Below are 16,865 nucleotides of genomic sequence, written 5' to 3'. Positions count from 1 at the left end.
ATATTTGTCAAGCAGCGGGCACTGCAGGCCATTCAGAACCCTGCCAAAACGCCCACTTTCATGACACGGGGTACAACTGCACGCTTGGAGTTATGATGCTCCGAAATACTGGTTTGAGTAAACAATCCCACAGTATAATGAAACGCTTTGAAAATATTCAATATACTTCCGACTCCTTCATGCCACATGACGAAAAGTTTTATAACTATGTTGCGCACTTGTCAAAAGGTAAAAATGTTTGCTTTGTTCTCGTGTGCACAAATACGCTCATAAACCCGTAACCGATAGCGTCGCGGTCACAGAGCGTTCATTCTGGCCAACGAGAATTGAACGATTTGATCAGGAAATACACGTGACTTGCACAAAGCACTCGATTGTTTTATTGCTTCACATACACGCGTGCCAACTACACATTCATTGAACACTTGAATATAAAACTTAGGAAACGATATTTTGCAAAGGGCACTTATTGCAAAGTCAACAGTCTCAAAGAGTATGCTTTTTTTTTCTCGCACAGCAGACGAATATCACGAAAACGCAAATATACACAACAAAACTTGCTGCACAACATCTCTCACCCTTTAATCTTCGGCGCAATGCACGCGAGGCCATCGTAACGTAACTTCACGTGTGTCCTATTGAAACTCGTGACTAGCCAGGATACTCTTATAAAGTAGGATGCTAATGGGAATCACATACGTTTATTGTCTTTAAAGAGCAAGTTAGCAAGGACATTTGCATGGACAAGATGATCATGTATCACTGTGAGAGCACTAACAACCAACATGAGCGGCTTCGACATATGCATCATTTTATAAGCTGACGAATAGCTTACTCGTGTTTTTTCAGAACACTCGTTGCCTCCAAATTTCCGTTCAACTCAGACAGGATTCTGAAAGCACAAATCGACGACCGTAGTGGTTTTCTAGAATAAAACATATGAAAACCCGTGAATTTTGTTTTATGTGAAGGTACACTAAATAACGCTCAGATGACCTGTGTGCATATGGTTGGTTGAAAATTGAACCAAAATAACGAAATGTTGCAAACCCTTTTATCCACCTTATCATTCTGGTCGAGTCGGATTGCATGTGTAGAAAACGACTGTAGCGTCCATGTGACAATAATTCATTGCAGCTTGTTTGTACCAGTGCGACGGTATACAGGTACGCTCGTGGGTCTAACTCGGTGAATACCGAGACGAACTCGTGCCAATGCTTCTGCAACAGAGTTTAATAAATCGCTTAGGCAGCACGTTGGGAGCGTTCGTGGATGATGTGAAGTTCAGTGAGCTTGACTCAACCCTCTCACGTGAAATCTCGCCGAATTTACGTGTACTACACTAATGATAGGCCAAGTTAGCTACTTTACGTTCGTACGAATCAGTGACGCGGATTGTCGTTAGTTGCAGAGTGATACCTACAGATACGACAATAGTGCAGCATGGCACGCGCAAGCTATCCTGACTGCGTGACGCTTACCCTTCTTCTCTAAGAGGTTACAGACAGGCATTTTACATATTGACAATAATGAGTTTATGTCTATCACGATGACAAATGATGAAAGGTGTAAGACTAAAAGCTAGTAACTATGTTTCTGAAAGGGGACGTTTAACATAACGATGCACAATACGCAAGCATAATAGCCTCTTTGATTTACTAATTTTAAACAGCCTTACAAAGCACACTATTTGTGGGTTCCCGAACTTTTTCTGTATTCTCAGTGCCTTCTGCAAGCGGACATTGAGCTCAAGGTGCTTTGCGTCCCAGAAGTAAGTATCAGAATCATGGCATAAATGTGCCATTCAGTAATTGCAAGTAGCTGCTCGGTTCGAAGTTGTTACGCCAAGCCGGATGCGAACAAATAATCAAATACTTTGCTTTCATCCCATCATTGTCTTTACTACGAGCAATATAGTGGAAAACGGTTTCATGCTTCCAGCTGTAGCGTCGCTACGGCAGGCTCGCATCAGGTACGATTTCCAATGGAGCTTGTCCTACTTATGCTTTCAGGGGTCACGTCAAATCAATGCTCTACATGGTTTCAATATTTTACTGCTCCATGAAAGCTTGTCTTAATTATTATTAGAGCTAGCTTCCAGTCAGAACACTATTCAGGGCCTCACTAGTGTGAACCACAGTCAGCAACTTTGGTTAAGATATGAATGTTCACAATGAGCATCATAACTGTTGTACGTACAGTATTCAGATAAATGACCTGTAATTTTTGTGTTGATGGAAACTTGTAAAAAAAGCACTCCAGTCGAATGCGTCCTACTCCAGTCCAAGGTTTTCAACAGCTCTCAAACTGGCATTGAGAATCATGGCTTTCAAACATTTGTGAAAAAAAAAACATTTCCATCGGAACTTCAATGCGAGCGGTCAGCACATGAAATCACAGTTTCATACGTGTAAGGTAAACAAAGTCACTTTTTGCCCCTCCAATCCCTCTGGGACCAGCCTCGAAAGAGAAAACGAAAGTGTTCGCTTAACGCCCCACAATCCTCCTCAAGACAGTCATTCATTGTACTCATTTGCGAAAAAAAAAGAAACGCAACAAAGCTACAGTTAAAAAAAATATCAGGACGTCTTGAGGGGCCAGTTGGTTGAATACTTCACAAGAAAAAAATGCTCAAATAAAGAAAAGACACCACAAAGAAGGAAAACTCGGCCAGTTTTTGTGTTCTTTCTTTGTGGTGTTTTTCCTTTATTTGCGCAACTTTTTTTCTTTGAAAATTATCAGTATCCGCCACACTTCCAGCTATATACAGGAAGGCCTGCTTCCAAGCTGGAAAGTTCTGTCAGGGTATGGCAGCTCCGTTAACTATTGCGTACAGCCTGATGATATTCCGTGACACTATTGGCATTCACTGGTTTCAGCGTCACTGGCTGTAGCGATGCGTTCCTGCGTGCAGGGGTTTTCACCTTCGTCTCCCACACATCATTTACGGCCGATAGCATAGTTGTTCACTTCGTGGCACATTTTTGGCTGCCAGAGCATTTCGGTGCCTTAATCTTCTTGCCGTGTTTCCGCTTCCTGAGCCCTGCGAAGAAAGGAGCCCCGGTGTGATCACACGCCCCTTTGTAGAACGCGCACAAAATTTCACGTAACACCAACAGTGGTCCGCCCAATCTATCTTAGCTTCAAATATTTACAAGCACGTGGAATTCAATGAAGCTTTTTTAAGGTTATGTGGAAGTTTCGTTTTATGCCTCCACTCAGACCGGATAAATCCGGCTGACTAAGTCCACCATCACTTGAAATGAAATGAGCATCAGGTCACATTGTGCAAGCAAGACAAACAGAATTGGGCGTAGGATGGGAACACTTACGGACAAAGTTGTTGTTGGCGGCCTTCTCTGGTGACTGCTGCTTTTCCTGGAGCTCCCTTGTAAGGCACTGGACAAAAGCGAGTGCGGCCACCCGGAAGAACAACTGCTGCACGTTCTCGCCTGCGGGACAAGGATGACCCAAATAACGGCCACAGAGAACAATTGTGAAGTCTTGTTTGTTTCACGGTTGTGCGTGTGGGGAATTCAAGATCTACAAAGTGAGCGCACAATGACAAGGCGTGATAGAGAAAGCACTAATTAAATACTGGATGGTTAGCCGGGCCACTCGCATTGTGCACGTGCTGTTCAACTTTCAAAGAATAAGCAAAATGAAAATAAAAACCACTGTATCTCAAAACTTCTTTAACAGTGCATAAAGGCCGTATTGAGAAAAGGCCACAGCTTTCGAAAACACGAAGATGTATTGAGCGCAGCGCCTAAATAAGGGAGGGCTTGCAGGCATCGCACCGTGTTGTAACACCGAGACATTTGCTTTCTATCTTGTTTGTTTTATTTAATTCATTTTACCCTCAACTGACAACGTGACGTGCAGAAGGGAGGGGCCATCGTATATGCTTATATATTATGCAAAAAATAATATTTAACTTGAGAAGGGTTACACGACATATAACCTAAAAAGCAGGTAATTACAATATTACGAGCAGTAAATATACGAAGTGATTCAGATTAGAACCAAAAAAAAGTTATTGTTTAAAAGACCACAAACGATGAGGTCTATTATTATAATTATTATTATTATTATTATTATTACTATTATTATTATTATTATTATTATTATTATTATTATTATTATTATTATTATTATTATTATTATTATTATTATTATTATTATTATTATTATTATTATTATTATTATTATTATTATTATTATTATTATTATTTGACGTGCACTGACGTCGCACATACACAGGCCTCTAACATTTCGCATCCATCGAAATGTGACCGCCATGGCTGTGATCGACCAGCGACCTTCAGATCAGCAACCGAGCGCCTTAACCAGTGCTACAATATGGCGGACGCCTACAGACGGCAAAGCTTAAAAGCATCGCGGTGCGCTGTAATGACACCCAAACATTGGCACTCCAGATCACGTGAGAGGAGTGGAATTTAGTCAGGGGGAAATGGACATGGGAAATTGAGAATGATCTCAGTTATGAACCATGTGCGCCATTCGGTAAAACTAGCCAAATGAAGAACTTTGTCTCGTATCCTTAGAAACCCGACATTTTGTGTACATGACGAAATGTTACCAACTTAACTAGGCACATTGAGTCAACGCCTGAAGCAAGAAAATTTCGGTAACACGCTTCTAGACATGCTGCTATGTCTCATTAATAATGCCCCAACCGAACTCACCTGTCTTTGCAGAGACGGACCAGTACTCGGCGTCCAATCTGCGCGCGATCTTCGTCGCGTCTCCTTCCATGCCATCCAAACATCCGTCGTTCTGGGATGGAAACAAAAATACCAAGCTGGTAATTCGAAGCAAAAGGTGGACACAGGACTACTGCCACACTCGTTTTCATCAAGTCACTGGAATTCATGAAGATTACAAAAGTAAAGTGAGGATGTTGCTTCGATGTGAAAAACAACAAACCACAGCACCTCAGATCAAGTGCCCTTCCTCGTTAATTTGTAGCTAGAGCGCCGTTCCAGCAGACTCGATGCCTTATGGTAGTACACGAGAGATTATTGGTCAGCTGCCAGCTCATAAATACATCCCGGGCTTGGCGACGCCAGAAAGCAGAAAAAAAAAGAGTTCTTCACTCGCCATTATGGATATACTAGCGGCACTGACTGACGCACTCGAGTTTTAAAAAATTCGCAGGCATACTCCATAAAGTGGCTAGGCGAATTATCCCCACTGCAGCGGAGTTCTGAGAGCATCGGACGTGTTATTCGAAGGTCGCATATTCGGTTTCTGCCACCTATCTCTCCGTCCACATACCTTTCTCAACGTTTAAATCACAATTATTACAAAACAAAAACATCCCCTATACAATCCTCGGCTTTCTTAACTGTGAGTTCAAATTCATGTGCTGTATAGCGAAGAAAAACGAGCCTTACAATTGCCCCTTTTGTAAGAAACAAGTAACTTTTATATTGGTCAAGAATGACCTATCTCGTTAACTCGACTGAGTGTTCACTTTTACTGCTGTATAAAACAATTCACTTTCGAGGTCGTAGCTGCTTTCTCACTGGGAAATTGAAAATTGAAGGATTGACGGGTGCGGCTGTAGTTGCAGTTAAACGCGCACGACGGAATGAATGCCTATCCATCACTTACGTCTCCTCGTTTGTAGGACAAAATAAGCAGTTGCGAGGAATTAATAGGCATGAGACGCTGATGTTTTAATTACCCTTGTCCTGGTTCTGCACTCATTAATACATATCAATATTTCAGAATTCTAGAATAAGGCATGAAAAACACACTAGTTTTCCAAAATGTGCAATTGCAAGAATATTATCATTTATAAAACATCTCTACTGCAAGAACCGCCAGGCAGTAGCCTTCCATAAAAACTTTGGAACTGCAATGTTACTAATTTTCAAGCTGCCGAACTACTTTGACAACCAACTTTCCTGCCAAGATGCACAATGATTCGCCTTACTTTTTACCTGACTGATACGTGTGCTGGTAAAAGTGTGGCCATGTAGTTGAACATTTGATACATTCTGTGTATTTCTTTTTCGGGCATGTCATTCAACATACGTTTGTGCTTTCCATCTTCCCTACCTTCATGCACACACAAAATTTGGTCTTGTTTTTTTTAGTTTTTTGACGTCCGACATGCAACGTGTCTACAATCAGTGGATCCAGCTGTTTGCAACGCACTGATGTTGGCCCCGACATTTAATCATACGTCCTTGCGTCATCAACGTTGCTTTAACCGTGCATTCTTTCAATTAACTGGTGGACAGCGCTGCGGGTGACCACAGAGACGTGTGCGGACATAAAGACCAGAGAACTTCTTTGTTCCTTTCGGGGGCCATGGTGGAGTGGCAATAATGCGATCTCTAATAAATACAAGCTTGCTTTTTCTGCAGCTCTGTAATCCTTCCTCTCTTTACTGTAAGTGGCTTAGCAACATCTGTCTGATGCTCCTACCATGCATAAGTGTATTATTTCAATAGTTATGCCAACCTGTGCTTGTCAACAGCTTGTAGTATGCTATGTTGCGTATACGTTCAACTAAATCATGACCCTACAAATTCTAAGAAATCAATACTAGGTGTCATCTCTGAAATGACAGAAAAAACTTGAGGGCATGCCTGAGATTCGCTGTGAAGTGTAAAACACGATATATGAACTGGACAGTGTGCGGATCGCCTTCCCAATAGCTAGCTTGGCTTCACTTCTCAGAGGACACATCAAGCGTGCCACGAAGAAAGCTCAAGTGCTTAGACCAACCGGCTGCGATGTGTATACAAGCAGCGTGACAAAACACGCCTTTACAACAGGGCGAGGCCATTTAAAAGCGCGCCGAACGGCTCTTTGCGCCATTTCGGGGATGAGAGTGCAGCCACTGAAGAACATCGAAGATATGTGAGCCACAAATCGTAAATTGTGTAGGGTAAAATTTGCTGGTAGTGTGCCAGAGGATGTTTGCGTCAAAGCCGAGTGGCTAAACCCATCGTGCCCCATCATACAGGTCTATATTGCTGATTCTACTCGCATTTAAGCTTTATTTAGATGCGAAGCGTCTTATGGTCGAGCTTCATCCGGTGTGTAGCGTGACCGCCCTTACTGTGCATGCACGTCCCCTCTCCACTCCTACGCACTCACACCCTCTCGCCTCACTACACCGAAGCAGGCAGCGTGTGCTGGCCTACTCTCTCGCTCCCCCTCTCTCTCATCTACGCATCCCTCCCCGTGACACTTACATCCTATTGCGCATGGGCCCCCTCCTCTTTTATACGCTCCACTCTCTCGCCTTGCAACACCGACGGGACGGAGGTAGCGTTTGATCTTGATTGCGAAAACCGACTGCTCGCGCTGCACAACCGTTCACTGGCCACCCTGCGCATAACGACACTGAATCTTGACCTCCAAGGTAGTGTCGGTTGGACAATTCTACTGTGCGTTGTTGAAGATGAAGTTACACTGTGCGCGTTAACTAAAAGGGAACTGCGGATGGCTGTGTCCAATCGTAGAGTAGCATTGCCCATTAGCAGTGATTGGCACGTTCCAGTAAGAAACACCGGTACATCCCTGCGTGCTCTGCGCCTCCCCAGGTTTCTCTCCTACGCAACGCTGCGATGAGCGCCAGCGTCAACGTCACAGCCAGTGTGAGCGTTTGCGCCCACAGGTTTGCATCTATAAATCTTTCTCTTCATTAGGAGATTGGGCAATTTTTATTATTTTTTTCTTATTTGCACCTTCCTATAATTTTCGCTGACGGGCAAGGTTGATTTTTTGCTCACAACCAACGACACCACTGCCGGTGCCAGCTCCGACACTGACACCTGAATTTCTGCGAAACGAGATTTTTACCGCTAGCTATTGCGTTTAATAAAGTCACGCGTATGCCTGCGGCAACACTTCCTACGTTATAATTATTACTACATCTGTGGAGGTGTGGACCACTCAACCTACATGTCGGTTCTCGCCAATTTCAAATGTCCACGCCAGTGGCCACGTCATGTTGAATACGCAGGTTCTAAGAATATTAATGAAGATTTTTAAACAGCTTGGTAGGCCGATTTTGATTTTTTAAGCAAATTCACACAGCGGCGAGAAAACCTGTACGAGTCATGAGACACCCTATGTTGTTTTGTCTTGTCTTGGTTCTTTTTTTTTTTTGCTTGTTTCATTGAGTTTGGAATGACAACGCAAATCGCATCACCTCCCTTATCTTAGTCGGTATACTTTGGCACTGGGTTTACCTCAGGTACGTTGGGTAATTGAGGTTATTCCCCGAAAGGTGGCCTCCAATTTTCAGAGCAAGCACCGCTTATCCCCCACCACCAGTACTCCAAGTTGTTAAACATACCACAAGGTCCTTCTTGGTGCCCACGAGAAATCTCAGTGGCTCGTGCCCCTGTCCGGTGTTTTCCAGGGTCTCTTCAAGCCACTGTGGTGTGTTGTACAAACTGGCTGCCAGAGACAAGTCAAATACCAGGATCACGACTGCAACAAGCATAACAGATTCACAAGCATTAATAAGAGATGTCGAAATCGTATTGTGCACACTGCATGTCCTAAGCCTGCGCAAACAGATCTCCTAAAAAAATGAGGAAAGAAAAACCAGTATCACAACGCCACAGTTTGGACATATAAACTGAGTGTGCTCTTTCACTAAGTCTCCCTTGTGATATTTCGCGCTGTTTGATACGGTCAAAAATCAGCGGGAACCTAATTTGGTGTCACCAAAGGAATGTAAAAATTTCAGACTACACATATATCAGTTAAACGCGTATAACAGTTAGGCCTGCATTAGAATGTTGAAATGTTAGTGCAATTGCAGCTTGTTTGAACAATAAATGTATTATTCAAAACAGTGAAATACTTGTAAACCACGTTGTATAAGTGGTAAGGAAGCGGAAGGTTGGTTCACTTTTTGTCCCGCAAAGAAGAGCTACTGTGCCCACAAGACCACAAATGTTGTTACTAAAATATACTCAACCAATCTGCGCCTCTAGTAATTGAAAACTCACCCTGAGCGCCTCGGTAATATGCTGAAGTGATGCTCCTGAACCTCTCCTGGCCAGCCGTGTCCCAGCTTCATGCGACAAAGAAAGCGATGAAAATCAGATACACATAGAATGTGAGAGCAGTGATGGATATAGGTTCTACTTTTTGGTTTGTACAATCCGGAGCTTAAATGTAGGCCAACTGGCAGCATGGCAGTGTGACCGATTCTACCGGCAATAAGCGAAAAATGGGGATTGAGGAAGTGTGGTGAGAGAAAGCCGCTAGTAGACACCTGGAAGCCCATATACGCAAGTCAGCTCATGCCCGTTTATGCAGGCAGGTTTATTATTAATGCCCTAGTGGGTACCAAGCAAGTGTGCTAGCAGTGGTTGCCCAATCAGTGTTTTGAAAAGGCTCTGAGAGACCGCTCTTCAAGCTTTCGCTGTGACTGTGCTGCACCTAACGCGCAAGCCTGGCGTTGCAGCCGCAGCACAGTCACAGCGATAGCAAGAAGAGCGGCCTTTCGGAGGTTTTTTAAACACTCAATGGGTAACTACTGCAAGTACACTTGCTTGATACCCACTAGGTCATTTTTAACAAAGTTATTTGCGTAGTAGGCCGGCATTCGCTGAGCTATTTTCGTCATTCTTTTGAGAAGCGTGGTTGACGCAAAAACACTTGCAAGAAATTCTGTGCCAATTGTTCATGCAGTGACTGACGATGATAAGGAATTATGGCTGAAGTGGGTATGTGTCACAGTTAGTAGGGGAACAAGAACAAGCTTTTGTGATTTGTTGGAACATTGAACGGCCCACTCGTTACGCTATTCGCATTGTGTGACGACTGGTTGTTCCTTCACTGCTTTAAAACGCTTCATAAGTCGTCATCACGTGACTGCTTTTCTGACAGCGGGCCTGCCTAAGGCAAATTTGACAAGTCACAAGCACTGGTGTACCTCAGTGGTAGAATATTGGGCTGGAACCCAGCACGCCCGGATTTAAGCCCCACTGTGTCATTGGTGCTAGTTTTTTTTTTTTTTTTTCAATTTCGCGCGATGCGGTTACGAACACAGACTGTGGCGGCGGCGGCGGACAACTGCGCATGACCCGATTTGTGATCGCATACCAGCTTTCGCTGTCAAAAACGGCGTGTGTCAGTTATAGCACTCCTAGCATTTTTCACCTGGCGTAAACATGTAGCGAGGACCACACCAACTTCTTGGTTCTAAAGCTAGTCCTATGAGCTGAATGATTCCCCGAAATCATCTCGCGATTTCTCCCCCGTGAAGCTGAAAATGTTTCCGGAACGTGCTTTCTTCGTTAATCAACCTCATTTTTGTTTGCGTCCTTACAAACAAATGAGTTTATTTAAGAATAATAGAATAACATTTTCAAAGCCTTTCTCATTAGAAACAGCGCAACGCTTGAACGAAGGCAATGGCGACTACTAGGTTTGCATTAAGCTATTTAGGAAAAACACTTACTTTATTCAAATTAAAGACGCTGAGTTGTCATATAATTGGCATTTTACATCTGAGCATAGCCCATTCTTTCAACAAGACCTTAAAGAACGTAAAAGGCTTTATGCGTTTCGCAACAGGTCATTCACGACAATCGTCTCTCAAATATTTATAGCCTTCTAAACATGTTCAATTCCGTTAAGACATGTAAATCAAAACGTGTTTCCTTAGAACGATGCACTTTTGGCTCTTTCGTACTCCGTTATGTTTCAAGATTTCGGCAGCAAGCATGAAAGGCAAGAATGACAGCAGGCAGGCATCAAGCGCTGCGTTCATCTAAACGTAATTGCGAGAAGTAAATATTTACTTGAGGCGACATAGGGCTGGTATTATATACATAGGCCCATGCCATGACGGAACGTAACAGAGAACTTAAAAATAGAGTATGCTGACCATAGGTGTCTTCAATCTACACAAATTTAGCCTCACAGAATATCTGGAGTCACATGATGGCCTCAGGTCTCATGATTCTTTCAGGAAAGTCCGTTTTTTTGCAGTAAGGCAAGGCCTACTCACTCAGTAACACCCGTCCTGCTTCATCTATGCGAGAGTGGCCAACTTTGGGCTTGAGGATTACCGTTAATTGCTGGTGTGCTGAAACCCAGCAATGCCAACACATCAATGGTCTCTCCATGTTGGGTGGCTGCGGAAATGTCGCCCACGGCACCGCTTCACTACCCACCAATCTGCCTCACCACCCTCCATTTTCGATAGGCCACCCACCACTATATGATTCAATCCTTTGACGTGCACGCGTCGAAAACCAATAAATACACGGCTGAGTGGAGCTGCGCGCGCACGCCAGGAATGAAATCGGTATGTCTCGACAACAGAAGCGCCTATTAAATTAAAATTAGGTTATGCTGTCAAGACATGAGCGACCCTACTTCGACAATTCATGGGAAAAGATTTCTGTGAACTGGGAAAGGTTTTGAAGTATTTCGCTGGCATTCATACTCATGGCATCACCGAACAATGTTCATAAAGTCGATAATGCCATCAAGCCAATAAATGTCATCAAGACGATAATGACTTTGACACTTAAAAAAGAAAGCTTGCCTTGATGCCACCATAAAAAAAAACTAGTGCAGTTTGTATAAAGTCAGACAAAGTTGGGTCACAGGCGAGCTTGTGGGTGCGTTTAACCTTCTCTTGTTAACCATCCATAGATAATGCTTGGATGGTCATTGAGTGCGTGCCAGCTTATCATAGTTATACTTTTTCAATCGTGTTATATGAGAAGTGCAGTGGGGCATACTCATTTATATACTGACGCTTCAACTAAAGTGGATGGGTCTGCAGGGTCGGTGATCTTTCCTGCAACAGCGACAACGGTGAAATTTCAGTTATTCCACCAGACTTAATCGACAGCAGCGGAACTTCCTGCTCTACGTAGCGCCATTAAAGTCATTAAACACCAAAAAGCCAAGAAATGGAGCGTGTTCACGGACTCTAAGGCCGCACTACAGTGTTTGATATTCGCCTTACGCCGGAGACCACATGAACAACTAGTGCTGGAAATTAGAGAGCTGCTTCACCACCTCTTCGACGAAGGTCACAGAATCACGTTTCAGTGGCTTCCAAGTCACTGCGGCATATTGGGCAACGAACACGCCGATGCAGATGCTCGATCAGCACACGAAGATGGTGAAGAGGAATCTGTACCATTTTCAAGGACTGATTCTGCAATGACAATCTTAAAAATCACTAATGCAGAAATAAAATCCCTGTGGAACACCGAGTGCTTACGGCACACGCGACTGCATACACTGGACACGTATCGTCGACTCCGGCCTCCGTCTGGACTCTCTCGACTCGAGACAACGGTGCTTTGCCGACTATGGCTTGGTGTCGCCTTCACCAAAGCTTTCGCCTTCCGAATCGGCATGGAAGACAGTGCTGCTTGCGGTCATTGCGGCAGCGATGAAACTATAGAGCACGTTCTCTGTCACTGCCCTCGTTACAGCGTGCAAAGATGACAACTAGCTGCTGCGTTAGCTCGCCTTGACGACAAACCTTTGTCTGAACCATCGGTGCTTGAAAGGCGACATGATTTGTGTGCTCACAGAAAATCAGTGAAGGCCTTACTGAACTTTTTGCGGGGCAGTGGCCAATTGTACAGACTGTAGCACCACAGCCCCCCCCCCTTTTTTTTGCGCCCGTCTGTTTCCCTCTTCGCTTTCTTTCCCATCTTTCTTCCCCATTCCCTCTTCCCCTAGTGCAGTGTAGCAAACCGGATGCTCCATTTTCTGGTTAACCTACCTGCCTTTCCCTCATTTTATTCTCTCTCTTTCTCTCTTTTCAATCTACGACACTCGACAAACCTCGACGATAACAGCTGTGCAGTAAAACCCAAGGCCCGCGTGTAACACGCAGAACAGTCCCAGCAAAAGCTAGAGGTGCAACATTTCTGCCGCCTATGGTAATTTTCTTGGGGTGACTACTGCAAGTAAAGTTCTAACGTGCCAGCTCCATCATAAATCATTAAAATTTTGCGAAGTAGGTTAGTATGCACTAAGTCATTATTTGAACATTCTGCGGAGATGGCAGGTGCCAACTATGCGTCTGTAAAGTATTGTATGCACTTTGTTCATGGTGACGCTGACGACAATGATCTATAGCTGATAGCTTTGTAGTGGGTCGAAATATTGCAATCACCCACTCATTATTCGATTCACAACGCATGATGCTTGGATGTCAAGGTACTGCTTAACTACGCTATATAACATCTGTTAAGTTGATGCCTGTATTGGTTTCTCTGGGAAGGAGTTTGGAGCACCGGCGGGGCTTTGTGAGAGAATACTCGACTGCCACGCAGAGGGCACGTTCTCAAATCCATTCCGATGTTAGAAACTTTCCTCACTGTCCATGATAGTGACTGCGCACACCTAAGCCACCAAAATCAGCTGATCTTATATTATTATAACAGCTATCACCGTAAAACTACATCCATAGCTTAAGACCACTAAAGAGTGATCAAATTCTTCGAGTAATTTGGTGCGCGATGTCTCATTATAGTATAGACATGCAGATAGTATAGTATACACATGCAAATAATAGGTCAGCCACTGTAAATTTGTCAACGACAGCTTTCCTTATAAAGCAACTACTTTAAAGTCTTACACGTTAACTTCATTATCCGGTCACAACTTTGTACAATAGTCATTATAGTGAAAGTGAGGGCACGCAAAGGCCACCATTCGTAAGCGGTGCATGAAGGGTGTGACGCGATATCATCTCAGTTGAATGCGTTGACGTCTATGTCTCAAAGGTTAACGTCCGTCTGAACGACATCCAATTCATTCACATTCAAACTTCCATTACACACTAACTGATTAGCATAATTACATGAGGCCTTCTTGCGTGCGTGATTCCACAGCTTGGCTACACGACAATAACGCTGCCGCATGAGCGCGCCACAGTAGGTGACCCCATTAACCAGAGACAGCGTCTAAAGAAATGACTCATACTTGCTCAGCTGAGATGTCATCGCTCCCTCCCGCGCTTTTCTTTAGCAGCTTCTTTTTTTTTTCCTTTTGCGCGCGAGATATATCAAGACAGAGAGAGCAGAATCCAAACTGCCCTTCAAACTTATTCGTTTTTATAATCAGACGAGTGCAGCTTCCCTCCCGCATTCGATTCGCAGTTGGCGTGCGTCATGCATGCAGAAAGTGAAGAGCAGCAGCGCGAGACGAGAGGCGACGCGGATAGGAATGTCCGGCTTCCGGCAAACGCGGAGTTCTGAGTCTGGCTGTTTGCGTACCACATGCAGTGCGGGCACCAGACACGACACCAAACGGTGGCGTCTGCCCCGCCGTGGTGGTCTAGTGGCTAAGGTACTCGGCTGCTGACCCGCAGGTCGCGGGATCGAATCCCGGCTGCGGCGGCTGCATTTCCGATAGAGGCGGAAATGTATAGGCCCGTGTGCTCCGATTAGGGTGCACGTTTTCCGGAGCCCTCCACTACGGCCCAATTTCCAGAGCCCTCCACTACGGCATCTCTCATAATGAAATAATAGTTTTGGGACAATAACCCCACATATCAATCAATCAAATCAAACGGTGGCGTCTCATCACGTGCTCGCATCGCCTCCAGAATTACCCCACTTGCGCTCCGGCACGTAGAATATACAGTGGCTACTCCGCCTCCTCATTGCCTTTCACATGCAAGGCGTTGTACTCGCCGCTGATGCTTACGCAGGGGGTGGGGGGGGGGGGGGGGCGCTGATATACACCAGAGCGTTAAGTTCGTTTATTTATATTGCGATAGCAATTATATAAAACCTGTCTACTGGATTTTGCCGTCGGTGGCGCCGTCACTCACCGTGTATATATATATATATATATATATATATATATATATATATATATATGTGTGTGTGTGTGTGTGTGTGTGTGTGTGTGTGTGTGTGTGTGTGTGTGTGTGTGTGTGTGTGTTCGAGAAGAAGACTTCGGCACACGGAATGAAACTTGGGTTCTCTTCTTCGTGAGTGCGAGGCGTTAGCCACTCAGCCACCGAGGAGCTTTTTTTCTTCGTTATTGATAAGCCAGGGAAGAGCACGTCCTTCAGCTTTCAAACGGCAAGCTACTTATATCTACCACTTACCGCTGCTCACGGACATGTCGGGGGGGGGGGGGGGCATTATTGTGTTTTGAGCATTATACAAGCAAGATGCCGCAATGAGCGCGCGTCACCACATTGTGTGGCGGCGCCCACTCTAATCTCCGACGCGTACTTTGCCACGCTTAGAGGAGAGGAGTGACGCTCCCTCGCGCTCCATTATCTCACGATGGGAAGGAGGGGAGAGTTGTACGTCTTAGTTGGCCTCGGGCTTTACCTGGAACGATTCTGTTGCAGTTACCGGCCGCACAAAGATCACTGCAATCATTGCAGTCTCCGTTTGCGAAAAACGCGTGCTTTTCAGACACAGCGAAGTAACAATTGAGACGCTTATTCGCGGGCACCTGTACTTGCGAGTCCGTTTCGTACGTCATTTCTGTTGAGAAACGCGGGGCACGTTTTAATCGGCTTTCCATTCTGCGCGTGACCTTCCATTTTGTTGCTATCGCGTTTATTGCTTCGTCTTTGCGGCAAAGCTGTGGCTTTTTCAAAGGTAGCGCCAACCTCCATCAATTCCGTTTTCTATACGCACGTCACAATCGACCGCCATTGTTGTGCGAGACACGCGAGGCGCGCCCGGCACACATGCGGTGCGTCTAAGCACTCCCTTGAAGCGCGGTGCATTAGGGAGTTTTAGTGCTGGGTACCCAAGCGGCTTGCGTACGTAGAACGTTGGGGCGGCGGTATTGCGCATGCGCGAAACCCCAAACAGATGCGTCGCAAGATCGCTGGGGCGATGGGGACGTGCGTCCGCGCGGTCCACCTTCGCAAGAACTCCGGTATCCGCACTGCGGATACTCTAGCCGTCGAGTTAAAATAAGCCAAAGTGCGAGCACTTTATAGCGATTACACGGTTTCAGCCAGATTTTCAAAGCTAGAATGGCCTGGAACATAGAAACTAAAAGGCATATGCCAGCCCCCGACCAGCTGATTAGGTGGTGACATCTAGCGCGGCCATAGTGAAACAGACAACGACCACTTTGTTATTGCAGAAACATTGTGCATTGAACATCTGGTGCAAAAACTGCGCAGCGACAATATTACAAATGAGTAACCTTTTTATTCATTTTCACCTCAAAAACAGTGCGCGTAAGCTAACATGTTCATGACTGCGGTTGCACGAAGTGTCACAAGATGTCGACACTGTCGTTACAGTAACCTTGTATTTTTCACTTTTTTGCGTATATACCAGATTACTGTACACAATAAAAAAGTGTACTGATCACTATGTATGTTTAATTTAACATTTTTTATCATAAAAAGACCTAAATAATACTTACGCGACAAGACGCTATGGCTCTGCGAGCGCGTGTGAACTTCGTGCGGCTTGCATTTGCGTGCGTGCCACCGTGGCGCGAACTAAAAAGCATTCCGGTTGGGTATGGGTTGGGCACGCAACGCCGCGCGCTCCCAAGCCCGCAACGCCCCATGAGAATGCGTACCCACCACTAAAACTCCCTATTAACAAAGCTGTTTGTGCGCGAGACGTGTTGTAAAACTAGCTTGGTCGGTACCTTATTCACGTTTTGTGGTCAATAAATCGCACGCGGGTGATTTGTTGCGCGCCTCCTGCAACACTGTTGCAGTCCCTTATGCGCGAATGCATTCTGGAAACGGGGCGTGTTTCACGAAGTGGAAAACAGGGCATTCGAAGATTGCAATAGCGTTCATAAATGTGGTATGCGTCCCAAAAACTAGGAAAACAAGAAGTGGAACAAGTTTAACGCACTGTTAGGCT

General features: G+C 44.9%; 1 protein-coding gene across 1 annotated transcript in view; it reads right to left on the bottom strand.

The window, feature by feature from the left end:
* Positions 1-2,750: 2,750 nt before the first annotated feature.
* LOC119159912 (ras-related protein Rab-34-like) overlaps positions 2,751-16,865 on the bottom strand; it is a 52,560-nt gene continuing 38,445 nt past the window's right edge. Inside the window, exons 5-9 of the mRNA XM_075883755.1 lie at positions 9,012-9,076; positions 8,348-8,484; positions 4,710-4,800; positions 3,333-3,452; positions 2,751-3,043 (exon numbers count right to left, since the gene is read on the bottom strand). Coding sequence (XP_075739870.1) covers positions 2,967-3,043; positions 3,333-3,452; positions 4,710-4,800; positions 8,348-8,484; positions 9,012-9,076 — 490 coding nt within the window. The 3' untranslated portion in view covers positions 2,751-2,966. The remainder of the gene's footprint in view (positions 3,044-3,332; positions 3,453-4,709; positions 4,801-8,347; positions 8,485-9,011; positions 9,077-16,865) is intronic.

The sequence above is a fragment of the Rhipicephalus microplus genome, unplaced genomic scaffold (genome assembly GCF_043290135.1).
Source record: "Rhipicephalus microplus isolate Deutch F79 unplaced genomic scaffold, USDA_Rmic scaffold_21, whole genome shotgun sequence".
Lineage (NCBI taxonomy): Eukaryota > Metazoa > Arthropoda > Arachnida > Ixodida > Ixodidae > Rhipicephalus > Rhipicephalus microplus.
This window is presented reverse-complemented; position numbering and strand designations above follow the sequence as displayed.